General features: G+C 45.2%; 1 protein-coding gene across 9 annotated transcripts in view; it reads left to right on the forward strand.

Annotated features, from left to right (window-relative positions):
- LOC149347306 (uncharacterized) overlaps positions 1-11,236 on the forward strand; it is a 42,949-nt gene extending 31,713 nt beyond the window's left edge. For 4 of the 9 annotated variants that reach the window (XM_089587001.1, XM_089586994.1, XM_089586993.1 and 1 more), the window contains 2 exons: positions 2,282-2,368; positions 8,085-8,334. In XM_089587001.1, the coding sequence (XP_089443127.1) occupies positions 2,282-2,368; positions 8,085-8,206 (209 nt within the window). In that variant the 3' untranslated portion in view covers positions 8,207-8,334. Of the gene's footprint in view, positions 1-2,281; positions 2,369-3,385; positions 3,432-8,084; positions 8,335-10,288 lie in introns of those variants that run through there. The other 5 variants (XM_089586997.1, XM_089586995.1, XM_089586996.1 and 2 more) reach the window with 5 other exon arrangements.
- Positions 11,237-25,841: the final 14,605 nt, after the last annotated feature.

The following is a 25,841-nucleotide window of genomic DNA, read 5'->3' on the forward strand; positions in this document are numbered from 1 at the left end:
GTATCTGGAATAATCGCTTCGATCGATATTTTTCTCTACATGTTTCGAACAGATCCGGGTCACAGGAAGAGAGCATTTCTACCACTTACTCTGTCCGTTATCGGAGAAAAAACGCACACTTCGTGCCTCTGAAGTTTTTGTAATTTTTCAGAAATAATTTCGACGAGTGCTATATAGCACAGATGCATGCTGTAGCACTGGACCTACAAAATATTTGTGAGAATCACAGCTTCATACCATGTAGCGTGCTTTAAGTTGGTTTGGAAACCTATCCCCCAATACCATTAGAAAATTAATCGTCCGCATAAGTGCTCCAGTTCAGGTCTTGCACTAGTGTTATTCCCAAATATCTTAACTGGCTCTTTTACCAAACACTTCTCAGTAATAGAATATGAAAACGAAATAACATATTTTTATATGGCTGTCTTTCTAGAATAAATCATTAACATGATCCATTTGTTGGACCATCCGCTGACAACCATCAAACATTTGTTATTTCAAGCCGTACATCCGTGTTTCTAAGAATAAAATGCAATGAAGAGAGATCTAGGGACGGTTTTAGCAGTACATCAGCTACATCTCGAGAAAATATGTTTGTGCCTGCATTTTTATTAATTACAGCGCAATGTACTTTTGTTTCATGTCCTTTTGGCTGCACACGCTCTTATGTGTTTGCCAAGCAGACACCCTGCGGAGGTTTATTTGACACGGCCCCTAATCGCGTTTCCTTTCTAGGGCATATGAGCGCGTGTAATTTGTCAGCGCATATGGCTGCTCGACTTATTGCACGCTTATCATCTATCACCTCAAAAAAAATCGTCGTCATGTTTAAACAGAAGGCGACTACACCGTAATGCCTTTATCACTTAGCCCGACAATCGCGCCTATGGAGGTAGTTTCTTCTCCTGTGACCATTTTCCACAACAAACACTTTGCTTTTACCGTGAAGGAGACAGGAAACTATTCAACTTGGTCAATTTTTTTTTTTCGTCATGAACGCGCCTTCAGCAATCTCGTGACAGGAAATTACGCTGAAACATGCAGCAGAAGCTTGGAAAATTGCGACTTTTCGATGTGCTGTGATCTGAAACTGAATTGCGCTTCTAACGTTATCTGCACATCGCGGATTACGTGGCTTTCTGAAGAATCTTGAAATCGCCGAGAAGAGGCTCCTATGGCCGCACTGCCTCATTTCGCCTTTAAAACACAAAAGTGTAAGAGGCAATCAAAGAGAGAAAAAGATTGATAACTCGTCATCAATCCTTAACGGGACAGATCGCCATAACGTCGATGTAATTGAGCCCTCCTTTGCAACACCAAAGCCACGAAAACGGTACGCATGCACCCATCTCGGTGGCTTTATTTTTGACAAGCGCTCCTTCGCCGCCTTTCTACCCCCCCCCCCCCCCCCCATCCCCCCCTGTCCACATCTTGCAACCAGCCAGATTACTCGACGCGCCGACCACACAGCAGTGAAAATTTTCACAAGCTGTGACTGCAGTTCAGCTGGCGCACCGCCATCTCCTCGACCCTCGCTGCCGCACGTAACTTAGGAGGGTAGAAGTGCAGGCCAGTTGTTGAGACATCAGGAGGCTATACACCGCAGCAGACACAGGACGGAGGGAGGTGACGACTCAGGGCGGTACACTGCACACTGATTATCGGGAATCAAGGTACATATAAAAGAGCCAACGTCTGGGGACACGTAATTTAGGAGGGTAGACGTGTAGGCCAGTTGGTGAGACATCAGAAGGCTATAAACCGCAGCAGACACAGGACGGAGGGAGGTGACGACACAGTCACCTCCCTCTGTCCTGCGTCTGCTGTGGTGCATGGCCTCCTGCTGCCTCGCTCTCTTCCATGCATCTTCCATCCAATCCCGAACTAGTGTGACTACGCTTACGGATTTTTCTCCGAACGTCAGCTCTAGCACTCTCGCGTTAAAAGTTGCAATGCACTTTAGTGGTTGCAAGATCAACGTGGTAGTCAAGGAGTCCCTTCCCGAGTCACATATGTACAATCGGTGGTGCGACTGACATGCAGGCATCGACATTCCAATGAGAAAAAAATGGTATATTTGGAAGGGCAGAGAGAAAAAATGCCTGAGGGAAGCCGCTCATTTCAACAATACTTATTAAGCATGCTTCCTAACACTCGCTTTACGGCGCCATTTCATGCATCCTGTGCGGTGATGCTACATCCTCAATTTGATACATGTCAAATGCCGCACATTGCGGTGTACTACCTGCATGTAAGGTGTTTTCAATGTTTTTCTTTATAGCCGGCCCAATTGAGGAAATGGCCCAGCAGCTCTCCTTCGACGGCGATGTTTGCTACGTCACCCGGATTCCGCTGTCGGGCACTTATCGTAAGCTAAAGCGGCACGTTCTTCTTCAGGCACGAAGCTACACAAAGATATTAGACTATTCACTCGTTGTAGAGGACTGACAACTTAAGTCTGTAATAATGCAGTTTTTGATTAAGGCGAATGCGTGATCAAAAGTGTAGAGCATCACTGAAGTAAGCATCGCGTAATATCGCCGCAAATATGGCGTCGTTTGTACGGGCCGCTCCAGATCGTTCGTAGCGAGGAATGCGGAAAAATGAGCAAAAATTTCGCCTTACGAAATTAATAATCAAACTGCTGCTGCAGCAGTGAATACCTACCATTTACGCGCGGAAGAGAGAGCCCCTGGATTGTTTCGATCTTAGATTCTTCTTCGAGGGCTTTATCATGCTTTTGTCAAATATCGTGTATGCAGGATAGCAGCCGGTCTGCCTAAATGCACAGCATCTCAGAGAATGTACGCTATAGGTGGCAGTCAATACAGGGTGGCTCAACGTATTCCGATGGGTGTTTTTTTTTAACAGGGCTTGTTGAGGTATAAGACAGGTTTTATAGATAATATGGTGCTTTCAATTCTAGCCATACCCGGCCCCATTCATGCGCCCCGAGCTTGGCGCATGATAGCCTTAGTCGCTTATGCGCCATTAAACTCAACTCAACTCAAAAAGTTCCCAGCAATGCTGTGCGCAGTGGAAAGCGTATACCGGTACATGTCACTCAGAGGAGCAGTAGTATGTCACCTTCTGCGGCACCTCGGCACTGTGCCCCACAGCGCTCTTTACCATACCTGCATCTGCGAAATATAATAACGGGATGCTGACCATTGCACAGCGTCACATAAATGTCAGGCAAAAATGTGGCTAGTCATTGATGCTTTTTGAAGTGAGAGTCGCGCCGCCGGCAGCTCCCGTGGTGCTGAATTCTTTAGCCAGTTTAGATTATTGGTACCATCTATGTAGGAAAAATTCGCTGCTTTAAAGTTGCGGCAATAGCAGTAGCGCCGCAGGTAACCTCTATTGGATGTGTTTCTTGTGACAGTGTTGCAGAAACCGGGTACAGCAAGGAAGCTTTTAATGGTCGACAGGTGAGTATACCGAACGTCACCGCGAGGGCTGTGTGGTTCGAAAAACGGAGGCTGAAGCTGATGTACTGCGCCTGTTCAAAAGTCTATTTTTTTTTTACTAGTGATTGCTTTGGAGCTAGTTAGGTCATGGTTGATGAATAGATAGGCAACCTCCGCTCAAGGTTTCCTTGTCGACCACAGCCCGGGAACGCAGAGGGTAGCGAGTGGAGGAAGCAGTGGTTGTGGCACCTGCAACGTTTTTCCACGCCACATGACTTCGCTTAACCGAAAGAGCTTCCTGGCACTGTCGAGGCCACACGTGCCTTGCGTCCGTTGACAGGAAAGCGAAGGGATTCAGAGCGAGAAGAAAAACACGTACACGAATGACACACGCGACTGGCGCTGAAACTGCCAACAATTTAGTAAGAACCAAGAGCTGCATGGACATGCTTGCCTTGACCCACATGATAACAAGGAAACAAGAGTTGGTAACTAGAGGAATTGAGGCCGAAAAAAAAGTTCCAGAGTACTTTCCTTCGATAAGCCTAAAACACGCTTTGCGACGAGCACACATAGCATCGAAAGCAAAGCGGGACCATAAGAGACCAGCGAAGAATGAGCACCGCTAAAAGGAGCAGCGGCCGCTATGGCATGTGCATGGAAACAAAAGAGAGTCAAAAGTAATATTTTACAGTGAAAGCTAACAGTTATAAGTAAAATTAACAGTAAGAGTTAATGATGTTTTCGCAGACCCTTTGGGACTTGTTGAATTTGGATTAAAACCGAGAAAAAAGCCATGCTCCAGTCGCTCTATTCGCGGACTGCGCTATGTGTGTGCTGTCGATGAACTTACTGTTGAATTGTTGAATTGTAAACATCAGCCATTCTGGCTGGCGCCTCAGTAAAACAGTACTTCAACTACGCCGTCTTGTAGTTAAAAATTCCTGCAGCGATCATGATAACCACTGCAAGACATAGAAAGGCGGTGAGAAATTGTATGCAAGAATGAAGGTTAAAACACGCACTCTTATTCGAGTTGAATCGGCAATCATCGATACACTGCTGATTGCCAAAGCCGGAGATCAGCAGTGTATCGATGATTGCCGATTCAGCAGCGGAAAGCAGCAGTGTATCGATGATTGCCGATTCAACTCCAATAAGAAGTTGAATCGGCAATCATCGATACACTGCTGATTGCCAAAGCCGGAGATCCGAAATCGGGCACACCCTCGATTTTATTTATTACCGCTATTAATTTTGACTCTGCATTTCCAACGGTGTACTGACACAGCTTTTGCGTTATTTCTTGATTTTAGTTCTCGTTCAAACTGCCGCGCCTTTTTCTTTTGCCTGTTTCCGGCGGCTACAGTTCGAATATTCTTTAGGTTAGACGAACTATCATGAGCTGTAAATATATTTTAGTGCCAAGTTGTTGACGTTTAGTTTTGGGTGGGCACTTTTATCGATGCACAGGGTACTGCTAACAATGTTCAATTCAATTCAATTCAATACCAGCTCGTAGCTGCGTGGGGCGATATGCTACCTGCTCTCTCTTAGAAAACAGCCAAGAGGTAGTAGTCTGAAAACATTATAACCGTATGTAATTACTAGGTTTGTCATTAGAAAAAATGATAATTTTTAATTAAAAGAAATAGGTAATGTAGCGTGTCTCGTTTTTCACTCTTTTCTTGTGATTTGACCTTTAGCTCCTTTTTTTTGTTACACTGTGCTTGGAATTCTTGGTGTGTTGGTGAAAAAATGTGTTCTAGGTTTATCTTAGCATGGCGTTTTGCTTAGAGAATTCTTTTTTTCTATATTGCTCTTTACAATTTTCTCTTTTCTTTCGTGCTGCAGCGTATCACTGCTTGCAATTAAATGCTGCTCTCTGCACTCAATAAATTGTTCGCTGTTTAAGAACCTGTTCTGAATTCTTTTAGTGTACGTCGTAGTCTTTTCGAGCTCCCTCCCCTCGCTGTGCAAACACACCAGCAAGCCTGTAGATAACCTGCACTTCTGCTGGCAGGGCTACATTGAGAGCTCCTAGGCAAGGAATCTTGTAAGCCATAGGCGCCTGTAGATGTATAGAATGTGTTTTTTTCCGTTAGTAACCGACGCAAGGGTTGGCGGCAGCAGTTTTCATGCGGCCAGAGCAACAGCCTAGATGCCTATGCACTACAATTAATTGCCTTTTACGCTATGGTGCAAGACATGAGCCACAGAAATACGGACATAGACAGGACGAGTCATTTGAATTCGTTATTTGAAAAGAGCACATGTACTTATTTCTTTTGAAATGTTTCATCGGAACAAACAAACAACAGACAAAGAAACCGCACACACAATCTGTAAGTGAAAATTATGCATTCCGTTTCAAGCGCATTGACAAGTCCCTGATATATTCATGAAGCTTTTTTGTTGCAAAGGCTGGTTGAAGTAGCTCACGTGCAAGATTGATTGATTGATTGAACATTTTTTATTTTCATCATAAAAGGCGTTTATCTCCACCGCCGGCACGCAGGCCTGGGAGACGGTAGCGGCCTCTTCCATCAGATGGATGGTGGTGCGCCGGAGCTCAGGGCTCAGGGCTCTTAGTAGGATGTTTTCCCGGCTTCTCCACTGTCAATATTTTTGCCCGCTCTGGAGAATTTGGGCACTTCCAAAGATTTGGTCGAGAGGCTCTCTCGCCCCACAGTGTTCGCATCTATCATGCCGGCGCCAGCACACCACGACTTACTCCGAAGATCTTTGAAAATGGAAACTTCGATTCGCAATGAACGTTTCTGGAGTGCCGCGAGAGGTTTACGTTTGTTCTTTAGAAAAGTGGAAGCTCATGTGCCCGCGCACTCTCGTTAACATATCTAAGAATTTGTCCAATGTGGACCTGGCTGCACGTAAGGGGTGGTTGTCAACGCCGAAGGTATAATTCACATACGGGCTGGCATGGTGCGCAAAGCGACACGTGTTTGTGTAGGTGTTCTCGAGTATTAGAGGGGCCATAATTGTTTAAGACATAACACAAAGAAAAATCCTTGCTATCAAGCCACTGCTAACGGTAAAACACTCGCGTGGCACGCTCGTAGTCTCCTGTAAGTTTTTTGAGTCGTTCCACAGTAAATCACCCCCTAAAATGCGTGGCTTTTTCTTGCATTCGGAGTGCTGCTTTAGCGCGCTCACAGCGAGTCATAGCTACGACGATTTTACAGGGTTTGATCTGTCGGCGCTCCTGCTTGAATACCAACTCGTAGCTGCGCGGGGCGATATGCTACCTGCTCTCTCTTAGAGAACAGCCGAAGAGGTAGTAGTCTGAAAACATTATAAGCGTATGTAATTACTAGGTTTGTCATTAGAAAAAATGATAATTTTTAATAAAAAGAAATAGGTAATGTACAACAAAGTCCTTTCTCATAGAAATCACATAAGTAGTCTTAGGTGCCATACGTAATTTTTGCGCAAGTCAAGCTTCAAACCTTTCCAAGATAAGAGCACTTGTCCTCACTTTGCAACACCTTTTGATCTTCAGAAGAAGCTTAAGGGCTCCACTGTACGGGTTAAAAGAAACCACACAGGATGGTTGCTCTTGACAAAGACGTTGTTAGGATAAAGAAGCGACTCCTTTGACTGCCATCTTAGAAATTACTAGTTATTATAGCGGCCACCTTGAGCTAACCGTCAGAGGTCAGAGGTCAAACCACCAACACTCGACAGTGCTGCATCTTTGTCCATGAACCCCTTCACAACTTATATGCACAACTTACCCTTCACCACCGGTACTCACCTATGGGGCAGGAACGTGGAGGCTAACGAAAAGGGTCCAGCTTAAGGACAACGCACCGAGCTATGGAAAGAAACATGATAGGTGTAACTTTAAGAGGGAGTGGGTGAGGGAAAAAACGCGGGTTAATGATATCCTAGTTGAAATAAAGAGGAAGAAATGGGCTTGGGCAGGGCATGTAATGCGAAGGCAAGATAACCGCTGGCCCTTAAGAATAACGGAGTGGATTCCAAGAGAAGGCAAACGTAGCAGGGGACGGCAGAAAGTTAGGTGGGCGGGTGAGATTACGAAGTTTGTGGGGATACAGTGGCGGCAACTGACAAAGGACAGGATTAATTGGAGGGATATGGGAGCGGCCTTTGCCCTGCAGTGGATGTAGTTAGGCTGATGATGATGATGATGATGATGCCATTGGCTTATGAGGGGTTGAGACCTGAGTGCCGTTATGCTTGAAGGTCACACTAAGCATGTCTTCGGTGGCGACTTCGACACGAAGGTTTTATCTTGTTGCCATTTCCAAAAAAATCAGCGCGTACAACTAGCTAGGCGGTAAACCCACCCAGTAATACGGAGTAGTGGGGATACAGTGGCCTTCGCCCTGCAGTGGGTGTAGTCAGGCTGATTATGATGATGATGATGATGATGACTCTTCACAATGTCTCCAAGGGATGTCAGTGAACACTCATGCTTCGTGCGGCGCCGTCTGCTGGCTCTCCTTGTCTTACAATGGGCGTGAAGATAAGGCATCTCGAATTTATAACCCTTTTTTCCTCCTCCCGAGTCTTAGAAACATGCTCAGAAACATTCTATGCTCATTTATATCCTCCTAGAAGAATCTCTCATCCGAAAGACATGAAAAATTTTTCTCGGGTTTGTCATGTTTTTTTTTTCTCTCTGTACAGACTGCATCCTCTTTGTCAAGACCAAGGACAAGGATTCGGTGCCTGAGGAATGCGTGACGCAGTTCGACAGCAAGTGTGGCGCTAACAGGTACACTCTCTACAGCAAAGAGCTGTGCCCATAGATGGCTTGCAAAGAAAAGCGTTCATTCGTGAACAGTCGCCAGCAAAGGATTCAGCGCCCGAAACGCTTGCAACCAAAGGTTATGCTATGTTACTTCACTCTGTCAAAATAAATGCTTTATAAGCTGTGCTGACTTCTTATGCTGTTTATTCTTTTCCCTCTAAATTTATAAGGTTATTCAAAGAGTTGAGGTGTAGAGTCAAACCTCTGCGAGTAATCCAGAGACACTATGGTGCCATTTGTGGATTGGCGCAATTACTTTTTGGACCCCTATTTTTATCTGCTCTCTTCTTTCTTAGCTTTAGTGTACTGTGTCCACATGTTGTCACGAAACGGCGAGAACGCCACAGACTACAGACGAGCAGACAGAAATTTAGCTCAGTAAGGTATGTTGGCGGGCTAGTTGGTATTAGAAATATTATAGCGCAAACAAAGACACGGACAAAAAAGGGAGGAAACACACACACAAGCGCTAGTGTGTGTGTTTCCTCCCTTTTTTGTCCGTGTCTTTGTTTGCGCTATAATATTTCTAATTCAATATGAACTACCAACTCGCCCAACAGGAAGTTTTAATCTAGTTGGTATTGCATCTTGAAACTCGGAAAAACCACCTAGGCGCAAATAATTTCACAAGGACCAAAACAGACGACGCGACAACGGACAGGCGCCTGTCCGTTGTCTACTCGTCTCTTTTAGTCCTTATTAAATTATTTGCGCCTAGGTGGTTTTTCCAGGTTTCAAGACAGAAATTATGTTTAATCGAATTCTTTACCGCGCCTATTTACGTCCGCAAAGAACAGAACGACGCGGTGGCGATGATAGCAACAACAAACGTGCTCAGCGGTCTTCGAGGAATAGAATCACCGCTGCTGTCAGCCGCGCTCAATTTGAAGCTGACAAGTAACTTTCGAGCTAAAGCACTAAAAGCAACTACAACAGTCTCAAAGCACGGAGAAGCAGTTTCGAATGGTTAATATCATTCGAAATAAATCTCGGTGCGTCTTCCATCACAATAAAGCGATATCCGCGAGCCGGCCGCGGTGAGGAATAAAGCATCAAACGCTACAAACTCTCGCGTCATTCGCCCTGTTATATGTATCGTCCCGATTACTTTACATAAATATGAAAGGTCACCAGAAATGGGCACGGATTAAGCACAAAACTCCTAAAGAGGCTCTGAGACACCTTCCGAGGATAGCCCATATACTCTTTCAATCAGTGCATTGTGTTGTCATGAACACTTGAGCCAAACAATAAGCTCCTACACGCAACAGCGAACCCACAATCACGCACGAAATTTGCCGAGCCCTTCCTGGCGGCTTTTTCATCCTCGCACCCTCCTCCGTCATATTCTTTCAGAGTTCAGGCAGCTACTAAGGCCACGACCAATAAGCTGCGTAGCTCCGGCGGGTCAGGAAGCCCCACCACCGGCGGCGGGGTCGGCGAAGAAGCGCCGACCTTTCAGCGTGCAAAAAGTGATGAGAGGAGCGGGAAGGCGGGAAGACTCTGAAAACATCATTTTGACTACAGATAACTCAGCTTCTACAAAGCCTAATCAATATTTGTTGTTTGACAATATTTGTGAAGTGGGTGCTTTAACATCAATGACGCACGGAAACTTTATTACAGCCTGTTTCAGAGCTCCCTTAAGGAATCATCGGTGGATCGTATTTTTTTATTTATTTATTTATTTGAAATACTGCGGACCATGCATGGTCCTAGCAGGAGGGGCACATTCAAACATTTTTCAATACAAAAAATGACAAGCATGTGCATAGAGAAAAAAAGAAATAAGTCAGACAATCAATCAGAATTGAATATATAGACAGGCATCGCAACACAAAACAAACAATACTCATGAAATAAAGAGATGACGTTCCAACTCTGCTACAAAATTGCTGGACAGAAAAATATGAGAAGGTAATGCATTCCATTCGGATACAGTTCTAGGGAAGTAACTATTTTTAAATGTGTTTGTGCGGGCGAAAATTGCTGGCATTGAGTGTTCCTGCGTATGTCTGGTTCTTCTCGTACAATGAGCTTTGACGCAATTAGGCAACTTCATTTTTATTTTTCCTTGCAGGCAGTGATGAAGCAAGATGAGGCGACTAACCTTCCTTCGGGATTCTAGGGTGTGAATGTTGTGTTGCTTTATAAGCGTAGATGGGGAATCGTGTCTTCTATATTTTCCAAATATAAATCGCACAGCTTTTCTTTGCACACGCTCGAGTTGTATGATATCTTTTTTATTATGGGGTCTCATACAACCGCCGCGTACTCAAGTTTAGCTCTTACGCAGTTGTTATAGGCAAGACACTTAGTACTGGCAGGAGCATTCCTAAGTTTTCGCTTAAGAAACCACAGTTTGCGAAGTGCAGCAGCAGAAGTTTCTGATATGTGTTTTGACCAAGTTAATTTATTTGTAAACGTAACCCCTAAGTATTTATATGAGTCCACCTCTTAGATATTATTGTTGTTAAGCTGATATGTAAAGGAACACGATATATTTTCCTTGTTACTCTTAAAAGTACCGTTTTATCAGTGTTTAACTGCATACCCCAATTTGTACACCAGTGGGAAATAGCTTCTAAAGTATCCTGTAAAATTTCTTGATCCTTTGTGCACGTAATTTCTTTAAACACAACACAGTCGTCGGCAAATAATCGGGCAGAAACCTGGGCAGGAATAACATCTAACAGGTCATTGATAAAAACTAAAAAAAGGAGCGGGCCCAAGACACTTCCCTGAGGCACACCAGAAGTAACATCTAACATCCGAGAAGAACAGTTCCTAATGGTGACGTATTGTTTCCTATCACTAAGGTAGGCCTTGATCCAGTGGACAATATTTTGAGGAATACCGATACATTCCAATTTAAACAACAGTTTTGCATGTGAAACCAGGTCAAAAGCTCTAGAGAAGTCTAGGAACAATACGTCGAGTTGACCGTTCCCGTCTAACACACATCCCAGTTCATGCACAGTCGATAGCAGTTGTGTGACAGTTGAGAGCCCTTTTCGAAAACCATGTTGGAATTCAGATAATACCTTGTTTCCTTCTAAGTGTTGCCGAATATATGATGCTACAATATTGTCACAACCTCCGCGAGCTTTTCACAACCTTTTCACGACCTGGGCGCGTGAAGTACGAAGGGAGTGTCAGCTCCAAAATGTTGACTGGTCTGGCTAGCTGTGGTTGATGTCATATCTCTTGCCGGTTTTGTCAGGCCGCTGAACTCTGGCTGTAGGCCTCGCAGGCGGCGGCTCGCTTTGTGGACGGGGGTTGTGTCCACGCACTGAGGGCTGGCTTCAAAGGTGTCTTCAGAGTCAGTGTACATGGGACGATACCCAGCACCTCCACCAAATATGTCACGGCTATACAGTCGGGACAGCCAGGTCACGTTTTACTGAACAGCGCCAGGTAGCAGCGAACTCCCGAGCGGAACCCGAAGAAGAGACGACGAAGAAGCCCCGCCCGCCACCATGGCTAAGGCTAGCCAGGCTGGCGGTTGAGACAGTTCGGCCAATAGACGGCGCCACGAGAATGTCCAGGAATGTGGCAATATGTTCTAGCATTTTACAGCACGTACTTGTGATCGAGATTGGTCGATAATTCGCGACAGATAACGGTTCACCTTTTTTGTAAACTGGGACAACACGTGCCGTGCGCCATAGTGCTGGTATTTCACCTGAATCTAGCGATAACTGGAAAAGGTTAGTCAGAAATGCCGATATCTGTTCTGCGTAACGCTTTAGAAAAGCATTTGGTATTTCATCCGGTCCTGCTGATTTGCTATCGTCAAGTTCTAGAAGCATGGCTACGACTCCTTCACGATTTACTGTAATACTTTGCGATTCTGTACAGATTGAATACTGAAGTTCGTATTGTTCAGGCTTTGAAAAAATGCTCTGGAAATACTTGTTAAAGTGTTCCGCTATCTCCCAAGCGTCAGCAGTTGAAGTTTCCCCAATATTTATTTTCTCGATGTCAAGATTGTTCTTTTTCAAATAGCGCCAAAACTTTTGGACATTGTTGCTAATGAACTTGTTTAGACCATCGGAGAAGTAACTTCTTCTTGATTCGTTTATTTGACGTAACAGGCTATGTTTTAGGTTGGCAAAAAGGGGCGTTGACTCCTTGTTTTGCTTCCTTAGCCTCCTAATTTTACGCTTAATGTGAATAATTTCACTGGTTATCCAAGGGTTACGGCTACGCTTGCGAACTTGTTTCGTTGGGACAAATCTATCGATACAAAACCTAACTGCACCACAAAATTTAGCCCACAAGGCTTCAACATCATCTTCAACTGCATTAAGAACCAAGTCCAGGTGGTCTAAAATCGAGGTGTCATCTGCCCGAAGGAAATCTTTTCTAAGAACGACTGATTTAGGTGGTTTAGCTTGTTTAGATGGTAACATGAAGGAGAAGTAAATTAACTTATGGTCCGATAATCCGTTTTCAACTTTCACGGACGCGCCTTGAAATATTTCAGTAATAAACAAAAGATCCAGAATAGAGGTGCCACGAGTGGATTCATGCACCGTTTGCTGCAAGTTTAATGAAAACATAATATCTAAAAGCGTATCACTCTGCAAGGAAGTTCCATAATTGATATGGTTCCAGTCAAACGAAGGAAAGTTAAAGTCACCGGTTACTACAAAGTTTTTGCCTCGCAGCCTTAGAAGATTGTCATATAGATTAGACAAGAACGTATCATCTGCATTTGGGGGGCGGTACACTGCGCAAATAAAGAATGTGATTTCTGCGTATCTGGCTTTTAATAATAAGGATTCGCATCCAGGGATTTCTTCACTGGAAATAACATCAATAGACGCTTTAACAATAACTGCTACGCCGCCACCTCGAGAACCCCTATCACGCCTGAAAAGTTTGTACCCGGGAGGTACAATTTCATCATCCCGTATAGATTCGTGCAGCCAAGTTTCGGTGATCGCGCAAAAGTGTGGGTCGTATGAAAAAAGAAGCGCTTCTAAGGCATCTGTTTTATTTACCAAACTTTGAGCATTAAAAGAAAGGAGGCGTAGGAGCCTGGTATTTAACTGCTAGCTTTCGGACGAAGAAGAAAGACTGGTACGTTTAGGTAAGAGTACGCGAGACATAGTTCCGTCATCCCACTTGTAGAACTGGCCATCAATGCACAGTTTGTCGTGGATTAGCCGAACCTTTTTTCCTTTTTTGTCTTTTTCTATGTCCCATAGTAACTTACGTCTTCTAAGAGTGTCAGCACAGTAATCATTTTGGATAGAGACATTTGTCCCTTTCAGTTTGTAAGCATTGCTTAACACAGCTTCTTTTTCTCTCGAGTCTTGAAAGCGAACAATTATAGGCTGTTTCGGTGAAGGTTTACCGATCCTGTGTATACGACTAACTGACATGCAGCTGGTGCCTAATTTGCCTTCAAAGATTTCTGTAAGAACCTTGTCACTTAAGTCCGACTCAGATTCGTTAGGAATATTCGGAATAACAAACACAACTAGGTTAGACTTCCTGCTGTAATCTTCTAAATTGACAATCATGGCTTGATTCTTTTTCAGTGTATCCTGTATTTGAGCCACGATATCCTGTACGTCCGTAATGTTTGTAGCCATCGCTTTTACATCATCTGAAGTCATCTCCAGTTTCGACAAACGTATATCGAAGCTCGCAACTGTTTTTTCTGTGTTTTCAATGCGAGTTTTTAATTCAGAAATGTCAGCACGTATCGCCTGTTGTCCATCTATGAGCTTCTGAAACATATCCTCAACTGACGGTCCTGGATTCTCTTCAATATCGCCACAGAGAAGCAGCAGAGTAGTGCGAAAACAATCATAAGCAGTACTTAAACATGCATGTGGGCTCGGCAGAAGAACTAAAAATCGATCATCACTTCTTATTGTGGTGTTGTAACTAACCTGCATCACAAGGAGCAGACGCATGGTTAGCGGCCGCCGCTGGACAAGATCGCCGAGCCCACTGCCGATGCCTGGATGCGGTGCTGCATTTATAGTCCTGGTGTCCGAGGACGTCACAAAGCCGTAGAAGGTTGAATGCGCTATCATTTTCTGTTGCATCTGACTCGGTTGTAGCTCTGTTTTAAGGGTATATTGCGAGAGCGTTTATGTATTGATGACCAATTATACGTCGTTGGTCATTCTCTAGTTCACATCATAGATCGCTCGGAGACCTCATACCACTTCTGGCGTAGCGATTAAGCAATACGCCACTGCCTCGGCTGGTGGCTGTTTCCTAAACAGCCAGCAGAGGGGCTTGTGAGACCCAGGTTGCTCTTCCCGAGCAACGTCTCGCAGGCAATCATTAATCTAACTGCCACCAGCCAAGGCGGGCAGTTTGCTTACAATCTGGTGGGCAGGCTGCCCCCTTCTATGGTGGGCAGGTTCTGATGACGCAACAGAGTTCGCAAGCGTCGCGCTTGACGGCGGTCGCCATTTCCGCTATCACATCCTTGTAGTGCTAATGATTTAATAAGCACTCAGAACGCAAACGTAGAAAATCCATTAGTGCAAAAAATATGGCTTTTGAGTGCACAACATGGATCACTAATGATTGTGCGTGTAACCGTGGGATGCCGAAACAGCGGCGCAAAAGTTTTTCACTCAGTCGGCATCGGAGAATGGGCGTCCAAACCCAAACTCGATCCTCTGGCCGGTATTCTGCGCCCCGTCTCCATAGATTTTAGCGTTTGCGGCCATTGCAGTGCTGGTCTTTGATCCTTAAGCGGTAAAGTCGTCTGGCTTCTTTGCGGTGAAGGTAGGCTTTGACATCAAGGTTTTTTTCCGTAACGGTGGACAGCATCTTGTCAACCGTGGCTGTTGCTTCCTTGCCGTGGACGAGCCCAAATGGGTGTCCTTTTAATGGTCACCTGTACTCCGATTTTTTAGGCGAAGACAATGTAGGGAAGCATGACGCCTAAGGTCCTGCACTCCGCGTCGACATATATGGCAAGTAAACCTGCGCTGGTCTTGTACAAGCGCTCTGCAATGTCGTTTTTGCGGCGACGGTAAGTAGTTGTCATCTGGTGGCTTGTCCGCCTGGAGCGCAAGTTGGCTTGCGTCAGCTCCGCGGTAAACGCTGTGGCCCTTTCCGTGATGAGCATTATAAGGGCACCGTGTTCCAGGAGGATGAATTCGACAAAACGTTTCCCATCTTCTTGTGCTCGGACATTAGGCAGTGGTTTTGCGTTGGCGAAGCGGCTCGGGTGGCTGGTTGCCACTATTATCCACTTGTTTCCGAACGGCATCGTCCGCAAGGGCCGAGGATGTCCATAACAATGTTCACGAATGACCTGGTTAGTGATGAAATTGACTTCAGAAGTGCTGGCTTCGTCGGTGCGGCGTTCCTTTTCTCGCAGACTCGATAGGTATTTACCTACCATGCGACGTTTGTAGACACTCGTGGCCACTAGTCCTTGTTTTCAATGTGGCGAAAGCTGCGGCTGAACACGAGGCGCCCAGCTCTTGGTTCGCCGCGGGAAGCGTGCAGAATTCATTTTCGTAAACTGTCGGAACTAGAAGGAGCCAGGCGGTCTTCTTGTGGGCAAAGTTTTTCTTTGCCAATTAAGAGGTGAGGAAGTCTTGACTTCGAAATACAGGACTGTACGCTATAGGTCAAGGTCCATGCGTTGGCGTTTCGCGAAATCACTCGCGCTTATTGGTACCAAAAAGGCGTCCTTATCGCTCTCTTTCGGTGGCTTGTCGACAGGGGCTCGCGATATGCAGTCTGCATTGGTGTGCTTGTATCGAAATTTGTCGACGGCGACGATGGCGCAACTCCACCGACTGAAGCGGCCAGAGGTGTCCTTCAAACTGGCAAGATGGCAGAGTGCATCGTGATAGCAGACAACTTAGCATTTTTGTTCGGGCATGCAAGTTGGGGTGAAATTTTCACATTGACCAGATGACGACGAGGAACTCCTTTCCAGTCGTGAATAGTTAGCTCCGGCCTTCCACAAGGTAGCATACGCGATCACTTTTTCTAGACCGTCGCTTTTATGAACGAGGACGGCGCCTTACCCCACGCTGCTTACGCCAGTATGAACTTTCAGTCACTGCGTTTTAAGCATGAAATGCTTTTAGCCCCCGTTGTCGGCAGTATGGTGACGTCACGCCGAGACCGAGAGCCATCATCCGGGCACTGAAATCCACTCATCCGGGCATTGAAATCCACTCATCCGGGCATTGAAATCCACTCATCCGGGCATTGAAATCCACTCATCCGGGCATTGAAATCCACTCATACGGGCATTGAAATCCACTCATACGGGCACTGAATTCCAGTCATCCGGGCTCTGAAACGAGAACATCCGGGCACCGTACGAGACTTAACGAGATTTAACGAGACTCTGTAAGCCCTCCTACGCGACCAGCATGCAAGCGCCGGTTGGTCTCCAAAGGAGTCACAAAAAATAACTGCTGCCGGTGCCTTCTAAATGTTTATCAAGATATCAGTCGCTGTGCGTTTCATAATGCACGGAATTATAATTTTCGATTTCTAATAACGCGTGCAAAAAGCACATAAATGCCACGATACACTTCGTTGTCATACGTGATCTCTTAGGGGCTTCGCGCATCGAAGCAAAGCCGCGCAGGCGCATAGGGGCCCGGGGGAGAAGCGCTGCGTTCAAAGGGCAAGGCATCGCGCCAAACGGGTGGTGGCGTTCCTCCCTTCCATTACGGTGCGGTTCGGGTGTCCACCGAGATGACATTAGGCCCGTAAACATTTCATGCTTACTCTACTCTCGGTTACGGGAGAGGCAGAGAATTTTAAGCATGAAATGCTTTTAGCCCCCGTTGTCGGCAGTGTGGTGACGTCACGCCGAGACCTAGAGCCATCATCCGGGCACTGAAATCCACTCATCCGGGCACTGAATTCCCGTCATCCGGGCACTGAATTCCCGTCATCCGGGCACTGAAATCCACTCATCCGGGCACTGAATTCCAGTCATCCGGGCTCTGAAACGAGAACATCCGGGCACCGTACGAGACTTAACGAGATTTAACGAGACTCTCTAAGCCCTCCTACGCGACCGGCATGCAAGCACCGGTTGGTCTCCAAACGAGACAAAAAATAACTGCTGCCAGTGCCTTCTCAATGTTTATCAAGATATCAGTGGAGCTGTGGGTTTGATAATGCACGGAATTATAATTTCCGATTTCTAATAAGGCGTGCAAAAAGCACATAAATGCCACGTTACACTTCGTTGTCATACGTGATCCGGGGGAGAAGCGCTGCGTTCAAAGGGCAAGGCATCGCGCCGAACGGGTGGTGGCGTTCCTTCCTTCCTTTACGGTGCGGTTCGGGTGTCCACCGAGATGGCAGAGAATTACTGCGCCATTTCCTTTCCTCCAAAAACCTTGCGTTCAAATGGCAAGGCATCGCGCTGAACGGGTGGTGGCGTTCCTCCCTTCCTGTACGGTGCGGTTCGAGTGTCCACCGAGATGACATTAGGCCCGTAAACATTTCATGCTTACTCTACTCTCGTTTACGGGAGAGGCAGAGATTTTTTAACGAAGTGCCCGAGGACCGGAGGAGACTGAGAATGACGCCGAAATTTTTTTGAAGACTTGCGCTTGCGGCGCTTCACCTTTAAATTGAACGCCTACCTGTGTCATTTGGGTGAGAGGTTCGGCGCTGCGCGAAAAAGCCTTGACAAATCGTCGCCAATATGTGCCCAATCCGCGGAATATGCGCAAAGCTTTCCTACCTGCCGACAGCGGAAATTCTGCGATATCAGCTGTTTTCTACGGGTGAGCGTGTACTCCATCCTTGCTTACGTTGTGGCCTTATAAAAACCAATGCTCTTCAGAGACAAAGTGGCAGTTCGCTAGTTTCAAGGTTAGCCCGGGCGACTTGATTGCTTCTAGCATTTGAAGCCTTTCAGAGTTCCTGTAATAACCGAGTTCCTATAATACCATTTTACTTTGCCTTCTCTACGCGATAGTGTTCTGTCTCTATATTGTCTCCCAAACTTCGAGCCCCTAAAGTTAAAGTTCCTCAATAGTGTCCAATGAAGACCTTCGCGGGTAGCCCCTCTTTGGACTAATAATGTTTGCTCTCTGGTTTTTAGAAGATTTTAAATAATACTCATGTATATTGCATTCTTAAAATTTGTTCATTTCTGTAAACTATTTTCGCACCTAAGTAGATCTTTATAAGAGCAAGTTTGATGAGGTAATCAACTCGTGCGTCTAAAATATGTTTCGAGTTCCAATTTGGTAAGCTCTGAGTACTCAAAATAGCAACATAAGAGAAAAAGATCGATTTAAGGGTCACATAAAAACACAGGATGGAGCTTGTTTTCCATGTATTTATTTTCATTCAACCTAGTCGTAAAACATAGTTCTTGAATTGCACTTACTCACTGCGAAGTAGTCGTGAATGTATGTTAACCTTTATTTCTCCAACACTAAACATTTTAGGCACTTTGCAAAAATATGGCTGCTACTAAATGCTCAAAGCATGGCATAAACATTTAATTTGCGTATACTAAACAACTTCATTTTAGAGGATGGTAGATGGCATTGAATTAGAATTCAACAAGCACACTGTTACTAAAAATTACTGTATTATCAGAGCTCAAGATTGGTCATTGTTGTATAGGAAGTGTAGGGCACGTAATAAGTATATTAGAATTCGCTCTACAAAGTCACGATAATGCATTTTGGGGCGACACGTCTTGCGAGTGTAGCAACGCCGGCTGCCCGGCATTTCAACTGCATATGGGCTGCGGCGTATGCCACGGAAAAGCTTGCAGAACCTTCCCCGTTTTGGTGTTAGAATAAAGAACGGTAATAAGTGCGGTTGAGTCAGCGCGTGCCCCGCCAGCTGCACTGCCGGCTCTGACGTTGCCAGCTATGCCGGAGTGCGCAGGAAAAAGCAGCCACAAACTGGGCTGTGGAACTCTACCTGCCGTCAGGTGGCCGGGAATCCCATCTCGTGACCGACGCCAACACAACTGTCACTCAAGTGGTACGAGAGATATTTGTACAGATGTGCACGTAAAAGGAACACTTTATTTTGCTCCAATAGCACATATACCCCTCCTAGTAAACATCAATAAACCATGTGCGTTCATGGGAGACAGTCCCAGCGAAGAATAACGGTGTTCACACGCCATACGTCGCAGTTGAATGGTGACACATGAACTCTATAGTTCTAAAGCCTAGGTCCAAAATAAAAAAGCTCAAAGAGCATCGTTGTGATCCGTGGCATGTGGCTAACTGCGCATTGCCAGAGTGAAAAATCTCATAAATGTGAGCAAAACTGTCGTGCTTATATTTCTGAAAGTTCACGTTACAATGTTAGCTACAAATGCCACACTACAACCAAACCCCATGGGTTATTCATTTCTGGCCAAGATCGTACGTTGTCAAACACCCGCTCAACTTCGAGAATTACTTGGAAAGTTACCAACAGGTATCCTAGTTCGCGCTTGTCAGAGTCAGTAAGACAAACGACGCCTTCAGTGCTAATGATGCCTTTTTTTGAAGCATTGCCAGGATAGCGGTCTGTTCATTAATTCCCAGTGCAGATGACAAGGGACCACCACCTGTCTCCATTAGTCACGCCTAACTGAAATGGGGCGCTGGACACAAATGGGTTCTTCTCATAGTTGGCTTGTCGGGCTTCATGACAGGCATAAATAGTCCACATTTTAGCCGCCTGCAAACCAGTCATCCTCCAAAAAGGGCTACCGGGTAAGTGCAAACGTATTGCGCAGCTGTGGACGGCGGGTCCTGCCTTTGATTCCATGTTAACTGAAGTAAGCGCCACCAGGAGCTTTTCCATGTTGAACGGATCATAATGGACCATCTATCGTAGTCGTGTCGGGTTACACAGAACATGCTTGCGCGGTGATGACGACGTAGTCCATGCTCTGGCGCAATAATGTATGATTACGATAGCAACATATCGTCTAAATCAGAGCGACCTGTGCGAAAAAAAAGAGACTGTATTGAAAGGATGTCGTTAACTCGGCTTAGTGTCCGTGCTATGCGCTATGCGCTGTGTTCTTTATTTCTTTAGTGCATGTTATCGCTTCGGTGACGGTTTCGTATTTGAACTCTGGAAAGCCGAAGCGTGCTGCTGTTTCGGGAAGCGCTTCCACACTTTGAACAGCGGAGATGACGCCGGCACGTGGAACCAGCAAAGCCATAGATCCCAATCGGCCCATTCCGTTATCTCTCCTTTAGGACTTGACAACAGGAATACAGAGTGACAGGAGGAAGTGAATCGAATGGATCTCATACAGTCAAGGTGACTACACCTTCTATATTTACGGACAATTTATAAACAATGGTTCAGAAATGCATAGCCTTTGTTACGCACGAAGTCATACTTGCCGCCCTCTCACCGTGGATATATTACTCCACCGCTGCCCTTGTGTCACCTTGTAGGTATGTGCAGTATGGATGTGTTTCCAAAACCACACGGCGAGCAGTCCACATTGGAAGGCACTCCATTCGATGTGTGCTCACAGGCGTCTGTAGTTAACATATTGGTAAACGCGATAGCGGCTCCAACAATTTTGTTGCAAGAACCGGCAGCTAAGGATTGCAGCAAGATGGGTCCGTCTTCTCTAGCTCCCTACAGTTATTAAGTATACAGTGACAACAGGCACTTATTACACAGCTGTCCAAACAGAAAAAGGTCTCGAACCTTTGTCAAACTGATTGTTTTGCTTGCCTGCTATGTAAAAGAAAAAATCTATTCGCATAGACTGACCGGGGTAAAGATAATTAACCGTATGTGGCTACTACAAATGGTAAAGCTCCTCCACGCATAAACAAAAATGGATCAGATATTCGCGGAAGTATCGCCCTTGTAAATGCCCGCTGCGGCTTTGAGGCTATAAACTTCGGCTACTATATCCAGGGTGGCGATGACCGAATCGCTGACTCGGCGGAAGCATTACGGGGCTGGTAAAATGCAAGTGTGCGCATAAAAGAACAATAGGTGATCCACATTACTGAACAATGACGTCTGAGAAAGCCCATGTGCAACTTTCAGACGTTAAACATTATACCACATAGCAGACACAGCGCACCTAAACACAGCATTTCAGAACCGTATATGATAATCAGCCCAAGCGCCAGCTGTAGACCTTCGTACAGACCCTGTTCAGGGTAACTTTTGACACCCTTCATCAACATGAGCACGCTCATTATTTAACCTTGTTAAAATTATAACTCACTTCCACTGATCGCAGTATGAATCAATTCCGGCATCATTGGTTGCTGAAATTGCAATTGCGCTCTTGCCTTGCTTCTGTTCAGCTTTATGCCAAGACACTACGACTGCGTCAATATAAAATGAGTTCTTGTGGAGGGAGTGAGTGAATAAACTTCACTGTAACTGGAATTAATAAGGCATTGTGGGGCTACGTAGCCTCCAGGTGGGGGCGACTGCTTGAGCCCACGACGTGAGAGCGACTTGTTGCAGTTCGTCTTTAGTCTTGCGGAGAGATGTTTGAATGCAGGCTGTGATGTGGCGCTGAAAGTATATCGAGTTTTACACCTGCCCTACTGTTCACATAGGAGCATAGAAGGCGTGAAAGAGATTTAGGTTGAAGGAAAACGCTATTTCGCAGTCAATCCAGGTACCAAAAATGCAGTGAAACCTTTGTATAGCGAATGGGTAAACAATTGTAACACGTTCCACATAGCCGAAACTCGTATTTTAATATTTTGTTAAAGACTTCGCTGGAGAAGAGATTTTACTTAGCGTAAAAACAGCAACTGGGCGAGACCTATTCTGTACTTTTGCCGCCGTTTCCAAGTTGCTCGCGGCGATTGCGGGGGCTCAAAAAAATAAAGCGAAATGCAAACGACAGTTACGTTGGCTTCAGCTCAAAAGCATCACAGCTTGCGACAGTGCCAGGTCAAACAACAAAGTGGCTTCCTCGCATTATAGCGGTGTTAGGTAAAATTTCGACGCCACGACGGAAAGCTATCGCCATTCTTGCAGCATCCACTCCGTGACAGTCCACATGAGCAGAGTACGGCTCCTGTAAAGCTGCAACAACTGACGTGTCGCTGATTCCGAGGAACTAGCACAGTTTGCACAGTCATCCAAGCTAGCACAGTTTGGCGCTTCCCATTGCGGTATATCTGTTTTAAGGCCAACTCAGTTCTATAAAGCAAGAAATGCACGCGTTTGTTAAAATATGTACAAAAAATTCAATGTAGCCAATAGTTTGCAATATCAGTATTTGTTATAATGAGGTTTCTCTGTAATAATTCGTAGAGGAGCATTATAAATCAGTGAAAGGAAAGACAGTGTTGCGGTGTCACGTGAGAAATGACGTTGCTGCCATGGTTAGAAGGCATCTCAAAGAGACGCTGATGAGAACACCACATGCATTTTGTTCTTAATAAAAATTGATTATTTACACTATGTTCTCGTGGCCATTACTGCACTGCGCGGAAAGTTGCGCACGAAATTGGATTTAAAAACGGAAACATTTCTTCCAACCACTTCCAGCTCGTGATGCGGTGACCAGAATGGACACTACACAGTTCTTTAGGGAGTCATATGGTAGCATAGCGTCATAAATCCGCATTTCATTATCATTATTGACGTTATTGCAGTTTGGCGGCAAAAACGGCCCGGGGTAGCAATATTAATTGTTAATTTTTACTGTTTTGTAGCTTAAGAGAGCTGTTTGTTTGCGGCCACTTGCCCGTTACTCATTAGAAGGGAGTAATCTGTCGATGCAGACGAACTTCAATTTCTGCTCAGTGTTATTTTAATTTGTGTGTCACGGCGTGATCCACGCAGGACGCGTCAGTAACCACCAGGAGTAGAAAGTGCAGACTTTATCTCTGTTATTTTAAGCGTATGATTGGCAGTGCACGAGGATAGAATTGTTTAAGGCTCAGTAATTCACTTACGTAGTTAGATGACGGCGGATAGTAAAAAAACAATCCGGGATTGCTTTTTGCAAACCACTACACTTAACCGAGCTCAACCATGCTAGAGGCACTGGACGAATGTTTATGAACTGAACTGAATAGCATTTCTTTTCTGAATAGCATTCTGAATGGTATTTTTCCTTAAGCAGCAGGAGAGATACGATGCAAAGTTGTCAGTTTGTATATGAATAATGTGACCCCATTCGGTGAGAAGAAATGTAAAATCGCCCTTTGCAGTTGATTTTCAGCGCATATCAAAGATGCCCAAGTAGCCCAAATCTAGTCTTAATCCCTCCACTATACAGCGTCTCTTTTAGCCCAAGTACAGCTTTTGGTATTAAACCTCATAACCCATATAGCGTACGAGAGGCCCTCACGGTTTAGAAGCCCTGGAGTATGAGCTTTCAGTTTCAGCTTTCTCGGCGCCTTCTTGTCATGCCTCCATCTTCTCCTCTTGTTTAGAAAGAAACCTTTTGGCACTTAGCAGACGGAAAATTCATGGAAGCTTGGGGTACTAGAGCGTGCCGAATTCGCTGTGCATATAGAGGGTGTTTCACCTAACACTTTACACAATTTTTCAAACATAGGCTTTTGAAGTTAGCAGAGCATATTTTTAAGCATAGCATTGTCAGCGCTGTAAGTACATCACAATAAAACTAAGATGTGCTAACGTGTAGCATGGTAAACTAATATTGAATTGTTAAGTTTTTAATTATTGCTATTATGTTCCTTAATTATTGAGAGGCATGAAGCCCAAGGTAAGTAATATCTATATAAGTTTTTAGAGTTTTCAAAACGCGGGCGCCCTCAATGCTGTGGCTCAACAAATTTTGGCTACATCTCGTCAAAATACATGCGCTTCCGAGGAGCTTGCAGCCAAAGCAACCTCTCCATTGCGAGCAACTCGCCAAAACTGGGAAGATTTTTGGGGCCACTACGCGAGGGTAACCACTTTATCAAAATTCTAAAATCTGATGTGGATATTTTTTACGGCTGTGTACACACCTCACAGTAATTAAAGAGGTTAACAGTGCTAGCTAAATAGTAAACTATTGAGTATCAGTTAACCATCTTGCCAGTTAGCACATATTAGCTGTATTCCGATGTACGTACTACACCGCTGGCAATGCTATTCTGCAAAAAGCACTCTTCCTACTCGAAAGCGCCTATTTTTTAAATTGTGTAAAGTCTTTTTGATGAAACAGCCTGCATTCCAGGAGGTTTCATGTACTTCTTAACTCTGCTGAGAAAAAAGTTGTATGATGCAATAAACTCAGAGTTTGTCATACAAATATCCTACAATTATCATACAAATGTCATACATTTCTGCAAAATCATAAAGTCACCATAGAGATCTCATACAATATCACCCAAACTGTACGATAGTCTATGATGAAGCCTTTATGAGATTATTGCATCATAGAACTTTTTTCAACAGGGAAACAAGCAAGTTACAAAAAAGAGAAAACAATTTCAAGGTGTGTGCGTCACTGAAAGAAACACTGGGGCGCTAAACACAGCCCCTACAGCTCGAAAAACCAAGAGCAGCACCCACTGGCTGCCGACACGTGCGTCGGTTCTAATTCTGGTGTTATAGTGAAATGCTAATTGCATCCGGACGGAACCAACTGCATTCGCAGTCAGATGTGGGGGACAAACAAGCCTTCCAGAAGGAAAGAGTCCCATGCTAGGTAGTAGAACATTGTCGTTTCCTGTACTACGGAAACGAGGAGAGGTAAAAATTAACGAAACAGCCCCGCCGTAGTAGTTATGAGCGCTGCTGGCTGCAGCAGCTGCTCAGACCTTGTTCTGAATATCATAGCGGTATTCGCAAGCAATGATATGTTTTGGCTCTTCAGTAGGTCACAAAGCGTAACTGCGCAGTCAGACTTCGAGGCACGTCTATGCTCGATGTTTTCTAACTGCGCATAGTACTTCAAACAATGGACACCTGTGTGTGCAACTGAAGGACGAGGCTCGCGTATCGCATCAGCCCGCATTCCACTTCAGCTCTTCTTGAAAGCAATCTGCTCACATCCGATGCAACATGCTCACATTTTGCGCACATGAATGGCATGTTCCCAAATCTATCAAGGTTTAGATCCTTTGAGCCGTGCAGGTGGCGCATATTTCTGCTTCGGTCGCTTTTATGGTTTTGGCGCTTTTAAGAACTCGAAACCATACGTGTTAAATGCGAAAATTGGAGCGGACACTTAAGCTCCGCCTTAAGCGATAGCGTAATCGGTTAATTCCCATATATGGAGAAGGTCGTTCTTGACATTACATTCATAGATCTCTAGAAATCCTCATACACCCCCTGTCTACTGGCGCAGCAGTGATGCAGCGGTTAAGCGATGCACCACTGCCCTGCGATGGCAGGTGCTCCTAGCGGTGGGCCTTATGCGGCGCAGTTTCTTTTCCCGAGCGACCAATCAATTGTTTAACTGCCACGGTGGGCAGGATGTGATTACGCTGTAAGGTCGCGTGGCCTAGGTGGCCTACCTGCCAACTAGTTTGCTAACAGGACACCACGTGCCAGAGGGATGATGGCGATGTTTCGCTTACAACGGCGGCGCCGATATCGACGACGCTCAATTTGCGGGACAATGTGGCCTTTGACGTTATTGCCTTCAAATAAAGATCGCTTTCTCCCCGACCCGATATATATGCGCCGTATTAGTATATGAAGACAGGGCTGACTTCACA

The sequence above is a fragment of the Amblyomma mixtum genome, chromosome 4 (assembly GCF_055824585.1).
Source record: "Amblyomma mixtum isolate Tamu chromosome 4, ASM5582458v1, whole genome shotgun sequence".
Classification (NCBI taxonomy): domain Eukaryota; kingdom Metazoa; phylum Arthropoda; class Arachnida; order Ixodida; family Ixodidae; genus Amblyomma; species Amblyomma mixtum.